Here is a 22,946-nt window from a genome sequence, read left to right on the forward strand (position 1 = left end):
CTAGTTTCCTGACAATTCACATCCTGCTCCTGGCACCATTAAATCCATTTCATCCCACAAATCCTTCATTTTAGTATAATAGGATGTTATAGAGTCTGTACCTTGCCTTAGAGTTCCTATTGTCGTCCATAAGTGATAAAACCTAGTAAGGTTTGATTTGTTAAAACGTTCCTTAAATTCATTCCATACCTTTCTTGCATCTGAAGCGTAGATGATACTTGGCTTCAATTCAGTAGATACAGTGCGACCTATCCACGAAAGCACCACAGCGTTACATCGTTCCCATTTATGCCCTAATTCTCCTCTGTAAGAGCTTTTTAGACAGGTTCCATCTATGAACCCTAGCTTGTTTTTCACCAATAATGCCATTCTCATCGATCTGCTCCATAGCGCATAGTTTTCAGGTCCAGTAAGCTTGATATCTATCAACGCTATTCCATGAGTATCAGTTTGTTGTAAAAACAGTGGGTGATTGTGATCAATTTGCATATTTCCAGTTTTCGCCATGACAGTCCAGCTTAAGCTTCGAAAATGGCCGTCAATTGAAATTTTGAAATCTTCGATCCAATCTCAAATCGCCTGCTCTTATACCATGATAGAATCTGTGTACAGATCTAGCGGAGAACACGATTGCATGCAATTAAGAAGAATAATCAGTATAGAGAGAAGAGAACGAGAGAGGAGGAAGAAGCTTTCATTATTTGTGCAACTGACTCTGTTAATACAGAGTGTTAGTTATATACAGATGGTTCACATGAGTCACGTGTGTAGAATAGGTAAAAGGACTAAAATACCCCTGACTAACTAACATAACTATCACAACTAATATGACCCTACTCTAATAGTTACATGTGGTTGAACATTTATTTATAACTACAAGCACAGGCTATAGATTGATATGCAGTAACCAATATGCATCAAACGTATAATTTTCTTACACATTAAATTAAAGAATTGTGGAGGCTCTTCCTAAGAGATCTTTTGGATAAGTAATATACATATTGATAGTTGCGTCAAAAGCATAGTAGTAGCAAGGATTCTCCAAAAAAGGAAATCATAGTGGGCCTAAATTGACTCGCGAGCCTTAGGACCAATTGCCTATTGGGCTTGTGGGCCTTCTAGGGCATGAGGCTTCAAAAGAAATACTCCTAAACACACGAACAAAACTAATTGTATTTGCTAAGCCAAAAAATATACATTTCTCAAATAACCTAACATTTGTACTTTATGGCACTTCGCCATTAATAATTATCATGTGACCATCACATGCCTAACAGTATGGGTAACAAGGTACCTTAATTTCCTTTCAAGAAAAAAAATCTTTTTTCTTCTTAAATTTTTTTTTTTTTGGATAGTTAATAAGCGATGTTAGCTATCCATTCCAAACTCAAACGTACTTACTAATATTTTTCTTTGACCATGATTTTATTTTAAAATATTGTGATATCTAGCAATTTTATACATGCAGTTTCTAATAAATGATGTCCTAATTCACATAGAAATCAGATACATTGACCCACTGAGGATGCTAATTGTTTCATTCTTCTTGAAACAGAGGAAACAATGCACAAGAGCGCAACAATGTAAAAATTATTTAGACAATTTCCAAGTCTATAAGGAATTAACAGTACAAGGATTTAGCATGAATAAATAAGAGAATGGAAGCAGACAAGGAAAGTTCAACTAATTGTGATTTCATTTTTGTATGAATTAGGTATACAAATACACATAATAGGAGATATCTTTGTAGTATAAGTGTACTAGTATTAGTACCCGTGCGATGTACAGACACAAATATCAAGTTATAATTTGGGTTATTTGAATTATATGCAAATTATCTTAATATTTAAACCTTCCGGATAAAATTTACGGATAATTATTAGATACCAATTAAGAAGCATGAAATGAAAATGTTTCTCATATCTCGTAGTAGATAATATTTTTTTTATATCTGTAACAACCCGACCCCTTAATTTTAATACTTGCATTTTATTTCCTGGTCAATATTAAAGAATATCAAACATATCACGTTAAGATATGTTTTATTTGAGTATATTAGATCATATTGTTTAATACCACTTTATGTTTCGCCTCCAACTCGAATAAGTTTTATCCTTCTACATCTTCACCCAAAAAATCTCTCTTTGTTCTTTGCTTATAGTTATTGTGTTAATCATTATCTAATATTATTATATTATCATGTGATCTTTTATTAGCTTACCAATTGACTTAATATCTTGCTTATTATTCTTTTGATAATCATATATAAATATAAAAATTTTATTCCTAAATTTTAAATTATTTTTATCATTCTCTTACTCAGAACTCTTTCGTCATTTAAATCTATTAATAATATTTTTGAGTATTATTTAATTTATTTATTTTTAAATTAATTCAAAGTATAAATATTCTCACACTATCTTTATTTTCATCTTTATACATTCTCTTCCCTATTATGAAATTTTATCTAGTTTTTTATATTAATATTTTGCCAATAATCAAAATATATAGTATCATATTTTATTTTAAGTTATAAATTTGAATTAGACTAAAATATTAATGCATAAGTTTTTTTATTATTATATTTTTTGTCTCTTTTAGTATCAAGTGCAATTAAATTTTCTGTCTCTTTTAGTTTTAGGATACAGATTTGGCATTAATTTTCGTTAGTAAAGTTACCTACATGAGATATTTATTTTATATATTTAAAATTTTAATTTGTTATCCAATTGTTATTTTTCGTTATCTAATAAAACTATAATTTTGTTGTCCTATCCATAGTTTGAGCGTTTTCACCAGTAATTTAATCTAATATCAAGTTCAAGTCGCCTTCCTTCTATTTCTAATATTAAATATTTTTTAATTTTTAACTATTGCTATTACGTTACCTAATATATAGTATTCCATATTTTTATGTGACTTTCATTAACTTGCCTCTTTATTTAATATCATTTCCAAGATTGGAGACATCTTAAATACCTCAAAAATTCAGATTACGCACGGTTACATGGAGGCTAAATAACTTGCAGATTGCTTAGCAAAAATGGCAGCAAAATCTCAACAGGCTGCTTTCTTCTACTCTAACCATCAGCTGCCCAGGGAATGGGAAGCTAAGGGCCCCTTTAAGCCGGATAAAAATCAGATGCCGAGCATAAGGAACAAATATGATAAGGCCAATTTTTTTGTCCTAGGCTCTTTTGTATTAGGAGGCGGGTGACCTATTTATAATCGCCTATGCCCCATCTTTTGAAAGGTACGCTCTACCCTTGTGTTGTAATAACTAAACTCTATTTTTTGTTTAATACAACACCCCCAGAATATGCTGGAAAAAATTATTTTAAAAAAAAATAACTAACTATGTATCCTTAACTTAGGCCTGTTATGGCCAACTATTAATTTCTCTCTCGACTTCTTCTGCCAGAAAGTTACTCAAAATGGTTGACTTTAGATAATTTGAACAATATAAAAAAAAAACGTGTCAAACCCTAAAAATGTTGTGGTTGCAATTCTTCCACATTCTTATACGCTAGAGAGAGAGAGAGAGAGAGAGCTTTTTTCATGCAATAGACTGTTATTTCTAATTCATCGTTCAGTAACTCCCTAACAACTCTAGATTTGCAATTGCATATTTGCATTAAAAGGAAAAGGTTCTAAAGTGCTACGTACTACTATTCGTCCCATTTTGTAAATTAGACAACTGAATAGCCCCTTATAATGATGGCCATAATGAGCCTCTGCATGTCTTGTCACAATGCAAATAGAAAGGTTAGAGAGTGATATATTCTGGAAGAAAATGATTTTGGTTATTTTAAAAAGAAAGAGACATTTCCCAAGAAGCAAAGAGAAGAGTAATTTTCACCCACAGATGAAAAAAATACATGAGTAAACCTATCTCTATTGAAATTTGAAGGCTAAGTAACATAGCTTCACATGTACATTCATGCGACAAGATTCGGGAGCTATGTGCTAATGATGTTGAGGATCTGGCCCTCCAGGTGCTACTCTGTCTTTACCCTTCATTAACCTTCTATGATTTTGCTCCAAATTCTTTCCAAAATCATTCACTAATTTTTTTAAAATTTGTTTGCTATCTATTTTTCTCCTCATGTTCTCAAGTCCACGATAACTCGTAGCTTTTGAAACTGAAGTATTTACATGTAAAGAGAATATTAGTAGAAGGACTAAAATTGAGCTTAGTATAGACTTGGAGTTGGCCATATGTTTGATAGGAAAATTCAAGAGATATTATTGGAGATAAAAGAGACTTTGCAATAAGCTAAAGGTGGCAAGCTTGATCAAGTAAGAGATCAAGAAATATTATCCAAATATATAAGGCAATCCAAAGGGAAGTGTCCAAAAACAGTAACCTTTTCTTTCAAATGATCATGCGTATACAGAAAGAATAATGGATCAAGTTACTGGGATACTGAGTTTTGTTTAATGGTATTTTCCACTCAAGTTAAGCAGATTACATGAAAACTACGTAATCAAGCTTTCATTAATTCGGCCGCACAATCACACTTACAACTTTTGTTTCTTTTACTTTAGTTAGCTTTACTATTTTTTTTCTTGTCATTACTTTTCTCTTCTATAGTATTTTCATCATAGATTTTTTACTCTTATATTTTCAAACCTATTTCGAAAAACACTTTTCTTGAGCTGAATGTCCATCCCTGCCCCATAAAAGTAGAGGTAAGGTCCGCCATATATCTCACCTTCTCCAGACTTCACTTGTGAGATTATACTAAATTTCTTATTATTATTGGTGAATGACACTTGCAACTTTTGTTGATTAATTCCTCTGTTTCCTCTTTCTTTTTCCCTTCCTTCCACTATCACATTGGTTTTGGATGACTAATATCTTTGTCATCGTTTCTTGGATGGTTCTGAACATAAATTCTAGCACCCACAAATCAACATTAAAAATAGCACATTACTAAAAGAGAACTGGCCAGCCCAATAGTAGAGGGGCCTGCTGAGTACAGATTGTCTGTTAGTTATACGAGATAAATGGTTCTTAATCCACCAAGAGCAATTCTTAAGTTCTCAATATCAACTCGGTGTCTAACTTCAATTATTCAACAGAAGTTGAGGACTTTTAATTGCCTTTTAGATGCGCCATAGCCGTTAATGGAGTTAAGCATGATCGAAATTATTCCTAAAGACGTTATTAAAGCTAAGGCTGTTATATGTAGAAGAATGACTCCTGAACTCCAAAGCCCTTAACTCGTTTTAACTAGTTGATAGCAACCACCAACGAATGGAGTGAAATGGTAAAGAATCCTCTATCCTTGTATAAAGGTCTCGGGTTTGAATTTTGAAAATTAATAGGATCCTCCTTGGTAGGGAGCGGTTTTTTTGTACGGTACTATATTGTTGAAGCTCGGCACATATGGTTTTTTTTTTAAAATTAAATTTCCCAGTATATATGGGTGTGTTGTATTATCTTTAATGAAAGGGGGGGGGGGGGAGGGATTGCCTTACCTCCAGAGGTTACAACACAGGGCAAAAAAACACAGCCAGGTGATTATAAAATCAACCTCTGTGTATGTTACAAAGCATTTCTAACTAACAAATAAATTTGCTTTGTCATACCTAGTTCTAATACTAGGAACTTGAAATTTGTCCAAAATGAAAGGTCCTTTTGCTCCCCTTGGCAGCTGATTAAAGGAGAGATAGATGTTATCCTCCGTAGCATTAGTCGCATATTTTGCAATCTGCAACTTGGTTAGCTTCTCTATAGCAATGAGTAGGAGTGATCATATTGGCATGGTTCATGTACTGTGAGATCTCCTCCATAGTCCTTCGCAATTTATAGTTGTGAGTATGGTTGTCCTTTAGCATGTTTTCCACTAAGAGAGAGTCGAGTTCGATTATAAAATCAGTGATCCCATTATATTCTATACGCACCATTTAATTCCAAATAATGCGGCTTGAGCTTCCGACATTTTGATAGGATAGAGTTGTCCATATAGAAATCACCTTGATCACGAGTCACGACGGTACATACTATCCGCTTTGATCCAACAGACTCACGGATTTGACCCTCGAGCTAAATTGTATTACGCCTTATATAACACTACACTTTAATTTCTTCTTTTTCCAAACTCAAATTTGCATTAGGTGTCATATGTACTCCTTCAGATCAGTCGGTCTAATTTCTCCTTGATAGGCATGATACATATAGCCTAAGATGGACTAGTCGTGAGCATGCAAGATTCCCAAAAAATAGATGCTGTGCTTTACACAGATTAAGTGTTTTACCAGCTTCTTGCTCTAATGTAATTAATCAAAAAGAAATATGCATAAGACAATGTTTACTTTAACCCTTTAAGAAATAAGACAAAAGGTATGCGTAGGCCTAAAAGTTTTTCTTGTCATATTGTTCTTTGCGTTTTAAATATTTTCTTTATATTCGAATCGCCGCTCCACATTTAGCAACACCAAATAGTCAATCGAAGAATCTGTTGCTCAAGGGACACCTTTTGATGATTTATATCACAATCATCATTCTTCAAGTTCCTAAATATATAGGGCAGTCTGTAATTACTACTTTCTCTGTTCCAATTTATGTGGCAAAACTCGAATTTCGAGAGTTAAACGCTGTAATTTTGACCGTCAATTTGAATATAAAATCTTTAAATTTTTTGAAACAAAATTTATATATTTGAAAACTACAACTAAAATATTATATGTCATAATAATTAACAATTCAAAATATCCAAAAGACATATTTTTTTCTTGAGAATGTGCTTATCCAACTAACAATTTTTTTTGGGTTTTTATACCTTTTCAAATAAGGACCCCATGATGAAGCTTGTTCTCTTCTACAAGGTGCTTGAGGACATCGAGGAAAGACAAGGAAGGAAGATTAAACAAATATTAAGTGGATATGACGGCCAAATGAAAGATTGTACCTGACTTACTATAATCTTTTGGTGAGTCAACATTGTACCATGCACGAACTATAAAGTTTAGACGACCACATGAATCATTTGACTTTATCTTTCTTATGTGGAAAGACAAAACACAAACTACAAAATAACGAGATTCTTGTCCTGTTCTTCTAAAGCGTCTTTTCTTTAACGATATTATCGGTAATATTAAAGCACTTCTTTTTGGTTATTTGTAGGTGGCCTTGTCCGTTTACCGTGCGTGGACGGTTGGAATTTCTTTTGTTTTTCACGTAATGCATAATGATGCTATGGTTGTTGTGCTGCTCTCATGGAAAATAATCTAATGATCACCTAATGTTTTTGGTGAACTAAGCGATTTAATGATTTTGTAACGATTGACTTTTGTTGTTTTTATGAAAAAATCACCGTAACTTTTAGAAAAGTAAATTCTCAATAAAATCTCAAAGAATCGAGAACTTGGTTGATCTTGATCTAGCTCCTATACGACTCTTTAGAATGATAATGAAAACGTAATCAGCTTTAATTTGGAACTTAATTATGGTTATAATTACTGGGATATGACATTGTTAATATTATCTTCTAAACTTAAATCGATTTACCTTTTACTTTTCTTTCTCATATAAAAAGTTTCCCTTTCCATTTTGACAAGAGAGAACTACTTCAATTTATTCTATTGGGATTATGGTGGCGCCCAACTTTGTTGTTAAACATAGTAAGAATGCAAAAACCTACTACTAAGTATGTCTCTCTTTTTTATTGCATTAAAATATATCCAAAATAGAATATTAAAGTTTTCTTCTGTATTTTAAAGTAGCTAGATATGACTACGTATAAATAAATACTACTCCCTCCGTTCCAGTTTATGTAAACTTATTTCCTTTTTGGTCCGTTCCAAAAAGAATGACCCCTTTCTAAATTTGGAAACAATTTTACTTAAACTTACAATTCTACCCTTAATGAGAAGTTTTTATAACTACACAAATACTCTGAGCCCCTTTTTGAATTGTTTAGGACCACAAATTCCAAAAGTCTTCATTTTTTTCTTAAATTCCGTGCACCGTCAAACATGTTCACATAAATTGGAACGGAGGGAGTAATTATTTGAATAATGAATATTATTATTATTATTTTTAACAACATTTAAACATGAAATGAAGGAGAGACGAGGTACGTACCAGGCCGGCTGAAGGGCCAAGCAGCTAAAGCCATGGCTTTAGACCCCAATTCTTTGGGGGCCCATTTTTAAATTATGTTTTCTATGTTTGATTTTTTTTCAAAAATATTGAATAATATAAGGTAAAAAATATACAATATTTATAGAAGATGAATAGATAACTATTTACTCAAGGATTGATAATGAATGTTGGTTAATTTAAAGTATGACATTAATATTTTCTTCTCCTTTTTTCATAATGAAACTTGTACTTTTTCTTCTTCTTCTCCTACACAGCTATTTATTCTCAAAAAAATAAAAACAAGGGACATTGAATAAATTAAATTGTACATTCATTGTCATTATTATTTCTCAAGTTTTCAAGCACGCATACTAACAATCAAAAATAATTAAAGCAGTGAAACTTTGCTTTGCATTTTTTGTTTGTTTTCACTTCATAGATGTAAATTGTTTTTTTCCCATTATATATTAGGATTCAAATATGTCAATAAGAATAAGGTTACTCAACTTAAAAAAGATTATTATTGAAACTTTAATACAATCTAAAAGAGGATTTCATTAAACAGTGATCTCAAAAAAGAATAAATGGGTTATTTATATTGTCAAATATAAAAGAACAATTAAAATAAATTATATACATATCATTAATAATTTTGCATCTCAAAAATCTAGACAAAATAGAGTTAAAATAAAAATATGTTTGAACCTTTTTTTAAAAGCTTAAGGCCTCTTAATAAAGTTTGGCTTTAGGCCACAACTTTTCTAGAGCCGCCCCTGAGTACGTATACCCAGAAGTCCAAAACCTCTCATACAATTACTAATAATTGTAATTCTTATCATATTTATACGACCTTTAATTAGGAAGGGAAGGTTAAATGGCTTACATCATACATTTCTCTCTCTATATATAACGAATGGTGCAACATCTTCTCTTGCCCAGTATCTTAGTTCATCTACACTTGGTTGAAGTATACATTAGTATATACATTTTGTATGGTAGAACCTATTAAAGATGCGTATAAGAAATACCTTCACAAAGTCGATTAAAGAGGTAAACTACTTCAGCATTATTGTCAAGCCAATGCTCAAAATTTACACTTTAATTAAGTAAGGTAAGTAACATCCTCAGGCAAATTGATCACCTCGATGAAGTAAAATATTATTTTTGTTATTAAATTAATTTATAGAATTTAATTTGTTTGCATAAAAATTAAAATTTTATCTCAATAAAATCATAGAATTTGTAAGTTTACTCTGAATAATATTACAACCGCCCCGAAGCGAGGAAATATTTACCATTTCTTCCAATAAGTATGTACTTTTGAGTAGGGCTGCTTATCGGGCGGATTGGGCGGTTAATTACTCTTAACGGTTTGGCTTAACGGTTATCGGCTTTTAAATATATTAATCCGCTAGCCACCTGATAAGATATCGGGCGGATTGGTATCGGTTTAGCTCTTATCGGACAGTTATCGGGCGGTTTATCGGCCTAATTCAATCTATATTGCGTGCATTCATTGTTTGTTGACCGCCTAGCATACAAATTCAGAATAGGAAATTACACATTGAGTCCAGACATACATGTCTGTTAACGCCTATATAAGAATGATGTAGTGTAGAGTAAAAAAAGCAGAACACATTGTAGTCTATATTACATCCCAAAGCAGACTATGATATGATGTAATTAAGGAAAAAGTAGTTCTAATAGATATGCCACTGTAACTCTTGCTAGCTATAACATGGATCATACAAGGATATCAAATTTTATTGAGATAACTATGTGATTACTTGGGTTTAGATGCAAAGGAACAATTTTAGTAGTTTATCTCATTAAATATAATGGCATCTAAGCTTTTATTAATTTATTCATATCACAAACTAAGCAATATTACAATAAACGTGCGGTCCTTCCCTTTGTTTCTTGTTCATTTCTCTTAGAAAGGTAACAATATATTAATAATTAACACAAAGGATGTGCTGGAGCCATATTTACAATTTTAAAAAGCAAAAATATGAGCTTGCTCTTCATACTAGGGCACTAAGATAGAGTGCTGGAAGTCTGAAAGTCGACGGGATAGAGTACTACGGGTGGCTGCTGGAGTGCTGGTTGAATTTCTACTGAAGCTGGTTGAATTATGGTCGAATAAAGAGAACCATAATTCTGCTGGTAGTTGAAGTTTAGGCGTTAGGGTTCTGATTATTTAGGAATTAGGCTTAGAGATAAAGTACTAGAAGAAGTGGAAGGGTTTTTGATATTTAATATATATATATATATATATATATATATATATATATTCTTAACGGGTTAACGAATTATCCGTTAAGAAAATTGAATAATCCGCCCCCAAATCGATAAGCCGTTAATAAAAAATATTCAATCCGTTCCCCATCCGTTAAACCGTTAACCCGATACCAATAAGCCATTAAGCTTCGATTTCGGTTCGGTTCGGTTTTGAACACCCCTGCTTTTGAGTTACTATCCTCACTTCTTCTGATTGAAGACTTATTAGTCCCCTTGGTGGGCCCAAGCTCACTTCTCCAGTGAGTGGTCCAATGGCTATTTTCAGTCCCTTTTGAATTGGGAATATTGGCTTCCAAATCTTTTTGGTTTGATTTGGTTTCAAATTCTTTTGAGATTTTTACATGGTAAATCAAGTTTCAAAACTTTTTTATATAAATAACATAACTCTTAGTTTATTTCAAAAGTAGCAGATTTATTTACTTTTATAGCATATTTAAAATTTAAACATGATTTTTCAAAATAAATACTAAAGCACACATTAAGGATCAGTTACCTAATTTACCAAAAATCTAGTACCAAAAAATAAGAGTTAGAAACCCTTTCTCTTCCTATTCTCTCTTTCTTTTTCCCAAACCCCTCCCCCATCCGCCCGGTTTTATCACCATTTTTCATCCCTTTTCCAAACGGAGATTCAACACACATATGTATTAAGACTTATTGTTTAAAATTTGTTTTCCATTTCCAAATTATGCACTCATTTAAAAGGGCCGTTTGACATTTTTCGCATGAGAAGTCTTTCGAAGTTGCAAATAAAATACCGGATATTCTATGATTATACATTTTTTATTAATTATATATGATTTATATTGTATAATCATCACATATATAATATATATATATATATACCTAAATTAATATACCGCATGTATAAATAGTGTATAATTATAATATATCACTATTACACTTGAATTGTACCATGTATAATGCCTAACGAAGAAAATACCATGTATAATAGCTACAAATAATTTACAAAAAACATGTCTAAAATATTGCACAATTATGTTTTTTCTTTTGTTTGGATTTAATTACAGGGCTTTTTGAATGTAACAAAAAGAAAAGGGAGCAACCGTTTTAACAAGCAAATTGAGTTTTTTCATTTTCACTATTGGGTTTGAGCTGAAATATGGTCTGAGAATTCTTAATAATATATTCTTTATTTGAATCGTGGATATCGTGTTTGGAGGTTTTTAGCAGCAGATTCTAATTAGCCACAACGAGTAGCTCATTTTTTGGTTGTTCTTCCTCGTTCTTCACTTATTTTTTTGTAGCTCTTATTGCTATTGTTTCTCCTTTTCTAGCACTTATAGTGTGACCGTTTTGGAGGCCAGACTTTTGTAACCCTCTCTATAATATGATGGAGTTAATTTGGATTCCATGTAAAAATTTGGTGTGACTAATTAACAAAAAACTCAGACGGGTCGCAAAAGTCCAAATAAAAAAAATACTTATTTCCGTTAATCATGCTCCCTCCGTTTCAATTTATGTGAACCTATTTCCTTTTTAGTTCGTGTAAAAAAGAATGACTCATTTCCCTATTTTGAAACAATTTACCTTTATGGAATGATTTATAGCCACACAAAATATATGTGCCTCATTTTACACCACAAATTTAAAAGTCTACTCTTTTTTTTAAACTCCGTGCCTAATCAAATGAGTTCACATAAATTGAAACAGATTGAGTATATTAATAAGAATAAAGATGGTTTTACAGTAGATAATGTGTGACAGTTTTGGCATCTGAAAGATTGTGCTAATCCATCTCAAACTATATCGTTCATTTGCGGCTTTTTTGGACAACTAATAATGTCAATTTATAGAAGTCAAATAGTCCTGGGCCGCAATTGTACCATCAACAGATTGAGGTAGGTTCATAAGCAGTTAAAGTGAAGAACTTTTAAGCCCCACTTAACAAGTGACAACTAACACTTAATATGTGTTGACTGATCTTATCAAAACATTGCGGCTTTGGATGCTCTTATAATAATAATTTATTGCAGATAGCACCACTTGCAGTAAGTAAAGTTGGATTAGATGGAATAGCAAGTTGACATCAAATTCCCATTTTTATTAAACACAAGAAAATTATAAGTAATTATTTATCAGCTCTTATCTCAGTGGTCACTTTCCTCATGACGAAATTAATAACCTTATCTATCTAAATAATAAATATGATGTGCTTTCAAGATCGGTTATGTTGGATTGTGTTATGGATTGATAAAGAGCTATTAGTTGCTTCCCTCCATTTTTGTGATTTTTCTTTTCTTTTCTTTCGCATAATAACTAGTTAATTCAATGTTAATTAATAAGAGTTACGCGTTATAAGTTGAATATACGTATATGACTTTTTAAAAATGGTTCAAAACCCTGCTACGCGTTTTCTTTTTTCTTTTCCTAATAATCGAAGTTCCCTATGGCAGAATACCTCATTCCAACTTAATGAGATGGCAATACATAAGTAAGAGGATGTTGTAGAGATAAGTATAAGAGCAAACTAAATAATAAAAATAAAAGTAATGCCCCAACAAAGCATGTAGTAGTAATGTTTAGTGCCCTGCTTTATAAGTTTCCAGTAGAATGAAAGCAATGTGCTCCGGCGTGCATCTGAAATTTAAAGAATGAAACACTCAGTCCCTAAATTAAATGGTTATCCTTAGCCTGTGTTCATCAATTAATTAGAGTTTTTTAGTCATCAATTAATCAAATCTGATCTTCCCAAATAATCTGCAAAATATCTTGGACAATCTTCCGAAAGTAGTCTTCCAATAGGATCTCAATGAAAAAATTAAATATCAACAAAGTGCTTAGCTTATACAAAGAATCTCTGAGAAAATGGTAACTTATGCCCCTTGGATGCTCCGAAAGAACTCATCCCCCAGTCTATCCTCCAATAAGAGGGAGAAAAATCAATGTTGATCCTAAAATTTAATCGTAATAGGGTCTAATTTATTATGTACTTACAACAACAACAACGACGATCCAGTATAGTCCCACAAGTAGAATTTGGTGAGGGTAGTGTGTACGCAGACCTTACCTCTACCCGATGGGGTAGAGTAATTATTTATTATGTACTTATAGTATAAAATTTCTTTACACCATCATCATATTATTGCAGGTTGTGTCTCTTATTTTCCTAGTTGTATTATGACCAGCTACTTGAAATATTTTTTAGATGGCTTTATAGTGTCAAAGTTCTTATTGTCAGTTGTATATAGATAGCATCAGATTATTTGATATTCCCATATTTTATTCGGATCCCAATTTAGAGATCAGACAAAAAAAAGTTCATTGACACTAACACTTTCGTGAGCCAGATGTATCCAATATTCAGCTAGATTAGAGGATTAAACTTAAGGTGAATTAATGTAAGAAGAAATAATTGATGACAGAAAAGAAGCAAGAAAATAATTTTATCAGCAGTGTTCTCAAGCAGCTCTAAGTGAAATTTATGTACGGTCAAAACCGATTCTCAGTCATAAAGACCGGTCAAGACAATGACGTTTCAATCGAAGGGTATCCACATGACAAGCTCGGACGAATTCCGAAATAGGGACGTCGAGTTTCGAGCTATAAGACCAATCAACAGTAAAACTCGATATCATTATCGAGCCCGTGTCCGAATCAGACTACGGGGCAACACCGATCGACACAGGCCCCGAATATCGATGCCCCAAGGCAGAACCGAGATCGAATCAAGACTGGGGGTTCGATCTAACACCGAGCTCGAGCCAGTGCCGAGCTCGCAGACAAGAGTCGTTACAACCGCACCGAGGGAGAGAATCTTGGCGAGAATCAAGGAAGAGACAAATCATCATGGGTCCTCCACTATATGTATTATTTTATTATGTTGTTATAGATAAAGCAGTGACCCTCTACTATAAAAAGGGGGATAGACTGCAATAGAGGCAGGTCCTCCAAGATACATTAAGATTTTATTGTGCTTGTTTTTCTAACTCATTTCAGTCTTCCCGTCCATTATTCCCATTTTATAGCAAAAAATACTTGTATTATCATTTTGTATCAAAGGAATTTGCATACCCTTAGAACGATATCTAAATTTAACGTTATCCGATTTTTCGGGTAAACAGTTTGGCGCCCACCGTGGGGCTAAGGGTAACAGTGATTATTTGATATAAATCTACAGTACACTCCAACTTACAATTTCAAATCAGCAATGGCTCTACCTATCGACCTCGAAGCCGGCCTTCAAGATGAAACCAACAACTTGGCGCCCGGAGCCGGAAGGCTACCTGACGACGACAACGAGGCTCGAATCGAAGAACCCGAAATTCGAGCCGAAGTACCATTGGATATCAATTCACAAATAGCTCTAGAAGCGAATCAGCGTTCTGAACCGGAAAGAAGCGTTCAGGGCGGTGCTCGATTCATAGCCCGAGACACCTACAGCACGGGGGAAATTGGGGTCAGCTTGCGTATGATTTTCGAAATGTTACAAGCCCAACAAGCAGCGATAGCTCAGTTACAGAGCCGAACTCATATGCAAAGCGGGCCGAACTCCAACCCGCTTCTTCGAGAAGTCACCCCCAGAACGGAGCCCGCCGTAGTGAAATCAAATGAGCAGGAATCGGGGACCGCTCCTGAAATTGCTAAATTGCTCGAGGAACTCACAAAATGAGTCGAAGCCAACGACAAAAAAGTGGAAATGTATAACGCTAGGGTCGATCAAATCCCGGGGGCTCCGCCAATGATAAAAGGGCTCGATTCGAAAAAATTCATACAAAAGCCTTTTCCCTCAAGCGCGGCCCCAAAACCAATCCCCAAAAAATTCCGTCATTTACATCCTCCAGGAAGTACACGAGGGCACTTGTGGCAATCACTCCGGTGCCGACACATTAGTTCGAAAAGTGATCAGAGCGGGGTATTATTGGATCGATATGGGCAAAGATGCGAGAGAATTTGTTCGTAAATGTGATAAATGTCAAAGGTTTGCGCCAATGATCCATCAACCCGGAGAGCAACTTCACTCGTTCCTATCCCCATGGCCATTCATGAAATGGGGAATGGACATCATCGGCCCTCTGCCATTGACCCCAGGTAAAGCCCAATTTATTTTATTTATGACTGACTATTTTTCTAAGTGGGTTGAAGCGCAGGCGTTCGAGAAAATAAGAGAGAAAGAAGTTATAGACTTTATTTGGGATCATATCATATGCCGATTCGGATACCCGCCGAAATAGTATGCGACAATGGGAAGCAATTCGTTGACAGCAAAATCACAAAATTCTTCGAAGATCTCAAAATAAGAAGGATATTATCAACACCATACCACCCCAGTGGGAACGGTCAGGCCGAATCAACGAACAAGACTATTCTTCAAAACCTGAAGAAGAGATTGAAAGACGCGAAGGGAAAATGAAGAGAAATCCTGCCCGAAGTCCTTTGAGCATACCGAACAACGTCAAAATCCAGTACGGGGGCGACCCCATTCTCCTTAGTATATGGTTCCGAAGCATTTATACCAGTTGAAGTCGGTGAACCTAGTCCCAGATTTCGATTCATAACGGAAGAATCAAATAACGAGGCTATGAACAGCAGCCTTGAATTATCGGACGAAGGACGAGAAGCTGCCCTCATCCGATTGGCCGCCCAAAGGCAACGAATCGAAAGGTATTATAATCGAAGAACTAAACTTCGCCATTTCAATCCCGGGGACTTAGTGTTAAGAAAAGTCACCATCAATACTCGAAATCCAAACGAAGGAAAATTAGGACCAAATTGGGAAGGACCATACTAGGTGCTCGAGAACGTTGGAAAAGGATCATACAGGCTCGGTATCATAAACGACAAACATCTATCAAGCAGTTGAAATGTATCACATCTAAAACGGTACTACTGCTAAGGTACGACCTTTCCATATTCATCTAATTGACCCATGCAGAAGTCCGAACAAGAGCTAAAGAAGATCTTTCGATTAAAAGCACGCGTTGCACTTTTTTTCCCTTAGACCGGTTTTCTCCCAAATGGATTTTTCGACAAGGTTTTTAATGAGGCAACCATCGATCGTGCTGCACTTTTAACAATATCCGAGGCCTCTTTCCAACCGACCTCGAATACCGGGGGGGCATCAGGGCCCTCAAATACATCGAGTTCAGATGCAAGAAAATCATCTCACAACAATAGAGTTCCAACAGGAAAAATTGTAAGAGCCAAATGGTCAAAATGAACCATGCTCATATAGATTGGCCCAAACATAAACACATGTGCAATGACTTGAGATTTATTGTGCAACCAGATTAAGATTCACTCAACTATTAAGCCTACGGGCTACTTACATTCCGAGTTCGAGCAAGCACTCACTCGACCATTAAGCCTACGGGCCACATTATCTCGAGTTCGAAACATTCACTCGACTATTAAGCCTACGGGATACCTACACTCCGAGTTCGAAATAATCACTCGAATATTAAGCCTACGGGCTACTGTTATTCCGAGTTCGAGTAAGCACTCACTCGACCATTAAGCCTACGGGCCACATTATCTCGAGTTCGAAAATTCACTCGACTATTAAGCCTACGGGCTACTGTTATTTAGAGTTCGAGCTAGCACTCACTCGACCATTAAGCCTACGGGCTGCTTACATTCCGAGTTCGAAATAATCACTCGAATATTAAGCCTACGGGCTACTTTCATTCCGAGTTCGAAATAATCACTCGAATATTAAGCCTACGGGCGACCTTTATCTCGAGTTCGAAACACTCACTCGACCATTGCGCCTATGGGCCACATTATCTCGAGTTCTTCACTCGACTATTAAGCCTACTGGCCACATTATCTCGAGTTCGAAACATTCACTCGACTATTAAGCCTACGGGCTACTGTTATTCCGAGTTCGAGCAAGCACTCACTCGACCATTACGCCTACGGGCTACGATATTTCAAGTTTGGAACAATCATTCGACTATTAAGCCTACGGGTTACCTTTATCTTGAATTCGAAACACTCACTCGACCATTGCGCCTACGGGCCACATTATCTCGAGTTCGAAACAGTCACTCGACTATTAAGCCTACGGGCCACATTATCTCTAGTTCGAAACATTCACTCGACTATTAAGCCTACGGGATACTATTATTCCGAGTTCGAGCAAGCACTCACTCGACCATTAAGCCAACGGGCTACAATATTTCAAGTTCAAAACATTCACTCGATGGCTAATAAGCTACTTTTACTCTTAGTTTACATTAACTCAACCATTACATTACACCTACGGATTATGTTCCTTCAAAGTTTGAATCATCGACTCAACAAGCAAACCCAGGGGCTACAAATCTGATCGATCAGAGAGACTACAAGGTCAACATTCGATTAAAAGTCTTCACAAAACAAAAACAAGTCGACCTGATTATACATATATATACAAAAATTGCCTACATGATTAATGTACAAACATGAAGAATTAGAAACTAAGCTTCCTGGTCGAGCTCTTCCCCGTCCTCGAATCCGCTTTTGCTACCATCATTATCATCATCATCATCAGAAGCCAAGGCTTCAGCTTCAGCTTCGAGTTCTTTTGCCTTTTTTACCTCTTCGGTAAGGTCGAAACCTCGAGCGTGTATCTCCTCGAGTGTCTCCCTCCGAGACCTACACTTAGCAAGTTCGGCAACCCAATGAGCTCGAGTATCGGCGGTCTTCGCCGCTTCCCGGGCCTCCATCTGAGCAGCCTCATCATCAACCCGATATACAGCAATGGACTTTTCCGCCAAGACTTTCGACGACTCAACCTCCGCCTTAGCCTCAACAAGTCGTGTTTCAAGCTCCTCGATCTTCTTAGCTTGAACCGACCCCTTTTGCTTGACACTTCGAAGTTGAACGTCAGCCGATAATAATTTTGTTAAGATGGTTTCTTTTTTCGCTGCCAGGCGGTCGAGGGTTTCCTTCCACCGATTGCATTCAGCTCGGATTTGATCGACTTCTTCTCGAAGTAACCCGATCTTTTCGATCTTTTGTTGCAACTGAGACAACAAAGGGTTAACTTCCACGGTTGAGTCAGACCCATACTTTAACAGAATGAGGCTCACCTGCTTATCGAGCTCGACCCCTTCTTCACCGACCTTAGCCAAATCCGCTTGGAGGTCCTTTATAGCCTTGTCCTTTTGGCTGCAAAGAAGTCGCAGGGCATCTCTCTCACCTGAGACCTTCCGGAGCTCGGCCTCACACTGGCTAAGATCAACTCGAAACCTACTAATGGCCTGCACAGTAAAAAACATGAGTCAAGTATGGAAAAGAACAAAGAAACCAAGTATGGAAGAATCATTACCCGAGTAATGAAACGCTGAGCCTCCTCTAATAAAAGAGAAGCGTCACCGATATCGGAACCACCATCGACTCCAGTAAAACAATCCCTAAAAGGATCCCCTGCACCAGAGCCTGCGTCGATATTGGGAGTCTTCAACTCTCGAGCTTCCTTCAACGCCTCCTCAGAAAAAGATGGAAGAGAAGGCGAATGACCCATTGTCATAGCCCCGAGCAAATCACTCGGAGTACTTCGGTCGAGACTCAGGTCTTCGGAAACAACCCCGACAGGCACAGCCGCCATCGTCTCGGGAGCTCTGGCAACCTCGATGGCCTCCGTAGATCGGACTACCAAAGTCGAGAAGCTATTTTCTTCTTCCTCTTCTTCTTCTTCTTCTTCTTCTTCTTCTTCTTCTTCTTCTTCTTCTTCTTCTTCTTCTTCTTCTTCTTCTTCTTCTTCTTCTTCTTCTTCTTCTTCTTCTCTCAGTCGTTGGACCGAGTCAATCGAAAGGGCAATTACTTTTCTCCTCACCCTTCGAGTTTTGGGCTTGGGGTCCTCTGACCGAGAGGAAGCTCTTCGCTTCTTATCTTCCCCATGTTTAGGGACTAGGGACTTGTTCCCTTCTTCACCGCTCGAAGGCTTCAAAGCGGCATCCCTGGTTACGCCTGCACAAAAGGAAATCGGTAACGAATAGAACGCAAAGAATACTTCGAAGGAAACAAGAAGCAAACCTCACCATGGTTCTTGGCCTCCCATCTGCCTTTTGCCAAATCACGCCAAGCGCGCTCGGTGTAAGAGGAGGTCGAGGCTAACTTCCGAACCCAGTTCTCGAGGTCAGGCACCGCTTGTGGCATCCAAGGGGCAGCTCAACATCAGGGAAGGATATCAGAAAAAATCGAAAAAGGACATGAAAAGTGAACAAAAATCACTTACGGTCAAAATTCCATTCTTTAGGGAACGATATCTTCTCCTCCGGAATGAGATCACGGGTCCTCACTCGAATATAACGACCCATCCAACCCTGATCCTTGTCTTCATCGATGCTCGACATCAAAGCCTTCGATGCCCGACGATGAAGTCTGATTAGTTCTCGAAAGATCTGAGGCCGATACAGTCGTATGAGGTGGTTCAGAGAAAAATCCAACCCCCCGACTTTGATAGAGAAGAAGCGCAATAAGATCACTATACGCCATAAAGAGGGATGAATTTGGGCAAGGGTGACTTGATACCTTTTGCAGAAATCAATAATCACCGGGTCGACGGGTCCCAGTGTGAAGGGATAAGTATAAATACTTAAAAACCCCTCCACGTAAGTGGTAACACTCTCATCGGAAGATGGAATTTGCAACACGACCTCGGAACCCCAGTTGCAGTCTTTTCTGACGGCCTCGAGGTGATCCTCTGTTATAGAGCACGTATACATCGATACATGTTCACATCGACCCGGAACGGAGGAAGGATTCTCCACCTTAAAATCGGTCTTCAAAATGCACGGGCCAGGAACATAGTCATAAACTGACGGCTCCACCGGCACCTTATCATCAGACAGCCGTGAGGAAGAAGCTTTCTCCTTCTGAGGTACGGTTTTGGAAGTTTTCGCCATTGATATGAAAGGAAAGAGTGCAAAGGAAGGTGAAGAAATAGACAGCACCAAAATTCTGGTATGGGCGGCCCCGTAGCAGCGAAATAAAGAGGATAAATAAGAAAGTTTTGAAGAAGAGAAGGCGCAAAAGTGGTAAAGGTTGTATGGAAAGACTATTTATAGACTAAGGCATGATGGTTCGGTATTAGCGGTGGCCGACCACCGTCTGACACACATTAAATGCTTCGGTAAAATTGAGCCGATGGGACAGCTATCACATACGTCAAGATCGGGTTCGATAGAAACGTCAACATAAATTTGATCGAGCCGCAGGGAAATCATATCGTTCCTCGCCACATCCTTTCCGAGAAACGAGGGGACTATCTGTGTACGGTCAAAACCGATTCTCAGTCATAAAGACCGGTCTAGACAATGACGTTTCAATCGAAGGGTATCCACATGACAAGCTCGGACGAATTCCGAAGTAGGGACGTCGTGCTTCGAGCTATAAGACCGATCAACGGCAAAACTCGATATCATTATCGAGCCCGTGTCTGAATCGGACTACGGGGCAACACCGATTGACACAGGCCCCGAATATCGATGCCCCAAGGCAGAACCGAGCTCGAACCAAGACTGGGGGTTCGATCTAACACCGAGCTCGAGCCAGTGCCGAGCTCGCAGACAAGAGCCGTTACAACCGCACCGAGGGAGAGAATCTTGGCGAGAATCAAGGAAGAGACAAACCATCACGGGTCCTCCACTATATGTATTATTTTATTATGTTGTTATAGATAAAGCAGTAACCTTCTACTATAAAAAGGGGGATAGACTGCAATAGACGCAGGTCCTCGAAGATATATTAAGATTTCACTGTGCTTGTTTTTCTAACTCATTTCAGTCTTCCCGTCCATCATTCTCATTTTATAGCAAAAATACCTGTATTGTCATTTTGTATCAAAGGAATTTGCATACCCTTAGAACCATAACTAAATTTAACGTTATCCGATTTTTCGGGTAAACAAAATTATTCGACATTAATTAGTTCAGTCTGCTGAAGAGTATTAAACTGACAAAAAGAAAACCGAACAATTCACAAAGACCAGAATTAATTCAGCGAAAAAACATAATGTAAGAAATTACTCTGATGAAATATTTTCCTTAACATCTGATAAGTTTATTACAAAAAAGGGCTGTAGTGTACTAATGTTCTTTGTCAAAAGCATCAGATCACATTATTGCAAAGGAAAAACGTAATTACAGCATCTGAACACCAATTTAGATGAAGATTCTTGATTTCTGGTTCCCTATGGCCTAGACAATATAATTTTCTGATCATAAGTGTTTAAAATGGTGATGAGGGTCAGGTCCTCCTGGACTCACTCGCTCGGGCCAATTGCGGGTGCTATATTTCGTCTTCTCTCGTTCGAATTGTTCCTCCAATGCTTCCCTGGCAATCCTAATAGAAATGAAGGAGCGAGCCTCGATTAATGCAGATGAAAACAAGATCAGCAAGATAATGCAGGATAAATACTTGAAGCTAGACATTGTATTTATCATTCAAGTATTTCAGAAGAGCTAGAGAGTTTCATTATATACATTTCTTTCTGTGACTACTCGTAATGTTCAATATATTTTTATATGGATGTAAAGCTTTAATAAGAGGAAACTGATTCAAGAAGCATAATCTTTTTGTCTTTACTTGAAAAATATTCTTTTAACGTCCTAATTTGCAGTAATGTTTAGGGATGAGGTCTGCACAGTCCATTTATGAATTTAAGTTAATTTTTCCCAAGAGATACGTAAGACAAAAGTCAACCCTCTTTGTGTCAGCCTACTATGTTAAAAGGTTTTTAAGTTTGCTTTTTTAGCTAATGCATAAGGATTTACTTAGGACCACATCTAGGAAATGACATGGACAGATGGTGGAGGATGACTTTGATAAAAATAGTGAATTTACAGCATGGAATTCATCTAATTTGAATAGATGCTGATGGAGATGTAAACTCATTGGCTCAACGGCTCATTCTGATAAACATGAAACTCATACAGTGAGCCAAGCAAAATTAAGAGAAGAGCTTTTATAAATGCAAAAGCCAATAGGAACTGACATGCAAACAGCATCTCAGCATCAGCAATAAAGTTGTGGATCAGAACAAAGTTTTAACATTTTTGTACAACATTATCCAAATTAAGTATTCTAATAATCTTTCTGTCAAAATTTAAGAGACTAGTTTCTTTACAATTTCATGTCCAGAAAATTGCGAAGTCCAACTGCGATGAAGTGTGCAAATTCAAGATTGACATGCCAATACTTAAATGCAGCCAAAATTACTATCTGAGCAGACAGTAGCCTTCTTCAATTAGCATAGATGACTTGTAACAATAATAAGATTTTGAAAATTATTTACCGTCATTCACTCATCATATTACACTGCAGTTACATGGTTGAGACCTCATAGACTATTCTTTCAACTTCTACTTTAAATACTCTTTTTTAGTTAGATATTTTCTAAATGCATATGCAATATTGATGGAGCTTCTAACGACAACCCTGGATTATGTGAATACTGGTTCATTATCAGAAATAGCAATAAATATTTACTTGATACGTGCTTCAACAAGATTACTTTGCTAGCTTTAAACCAACTTTCCAAAGGATTCGTTCATTTATAATGCTGCACAATGGTGTGGACAAAATTATTATTGACACTGATAGG

The 22,946-nt window shown here is 36.5% G+C and overlaps 1 protein-coding gene across 1 annotated transcript; it reads right to left on the reverse strand.

The window, feature by feature from the left end:
- On the reverse strand, positions 1-507 carry LOC142172074 (uncharacterized). Its single transcript, XM_075235840.1, has one exon. It carries the CDS (start codon positions 505-507, stop codon positions 1-3), a length of 507 nt encoding a protein of 168 aa, XP_075091941.1.
- Positions 508-22,946: the final 22,439 nt, after the last annotated feature.

Source organism: Nicotiana tabacum, chromosome 17 (genome assembly GCF_000715075.1).
Source record: "Nicotiana tabacum cultivar K326 chromosome 17, ASM71507v2, whole genome shotgun sequence".
Taxonomy (NCBI): domain Eukaryota; kingdom Viridiplantae; phylum Streptophyta; class Magnoliopsida; order Solanales; family Solanaceae; genus Nicotiana; species Nicotiana tabacum.

Coding starts and splice junctions, on each gene's coding strand:
- LOC142172074 (XM_075235840.1), bottom strand. CDS start 507: ATGGCGAAAACTGGAAATATGCAAATTGATCACAATCACCCACTGTTT.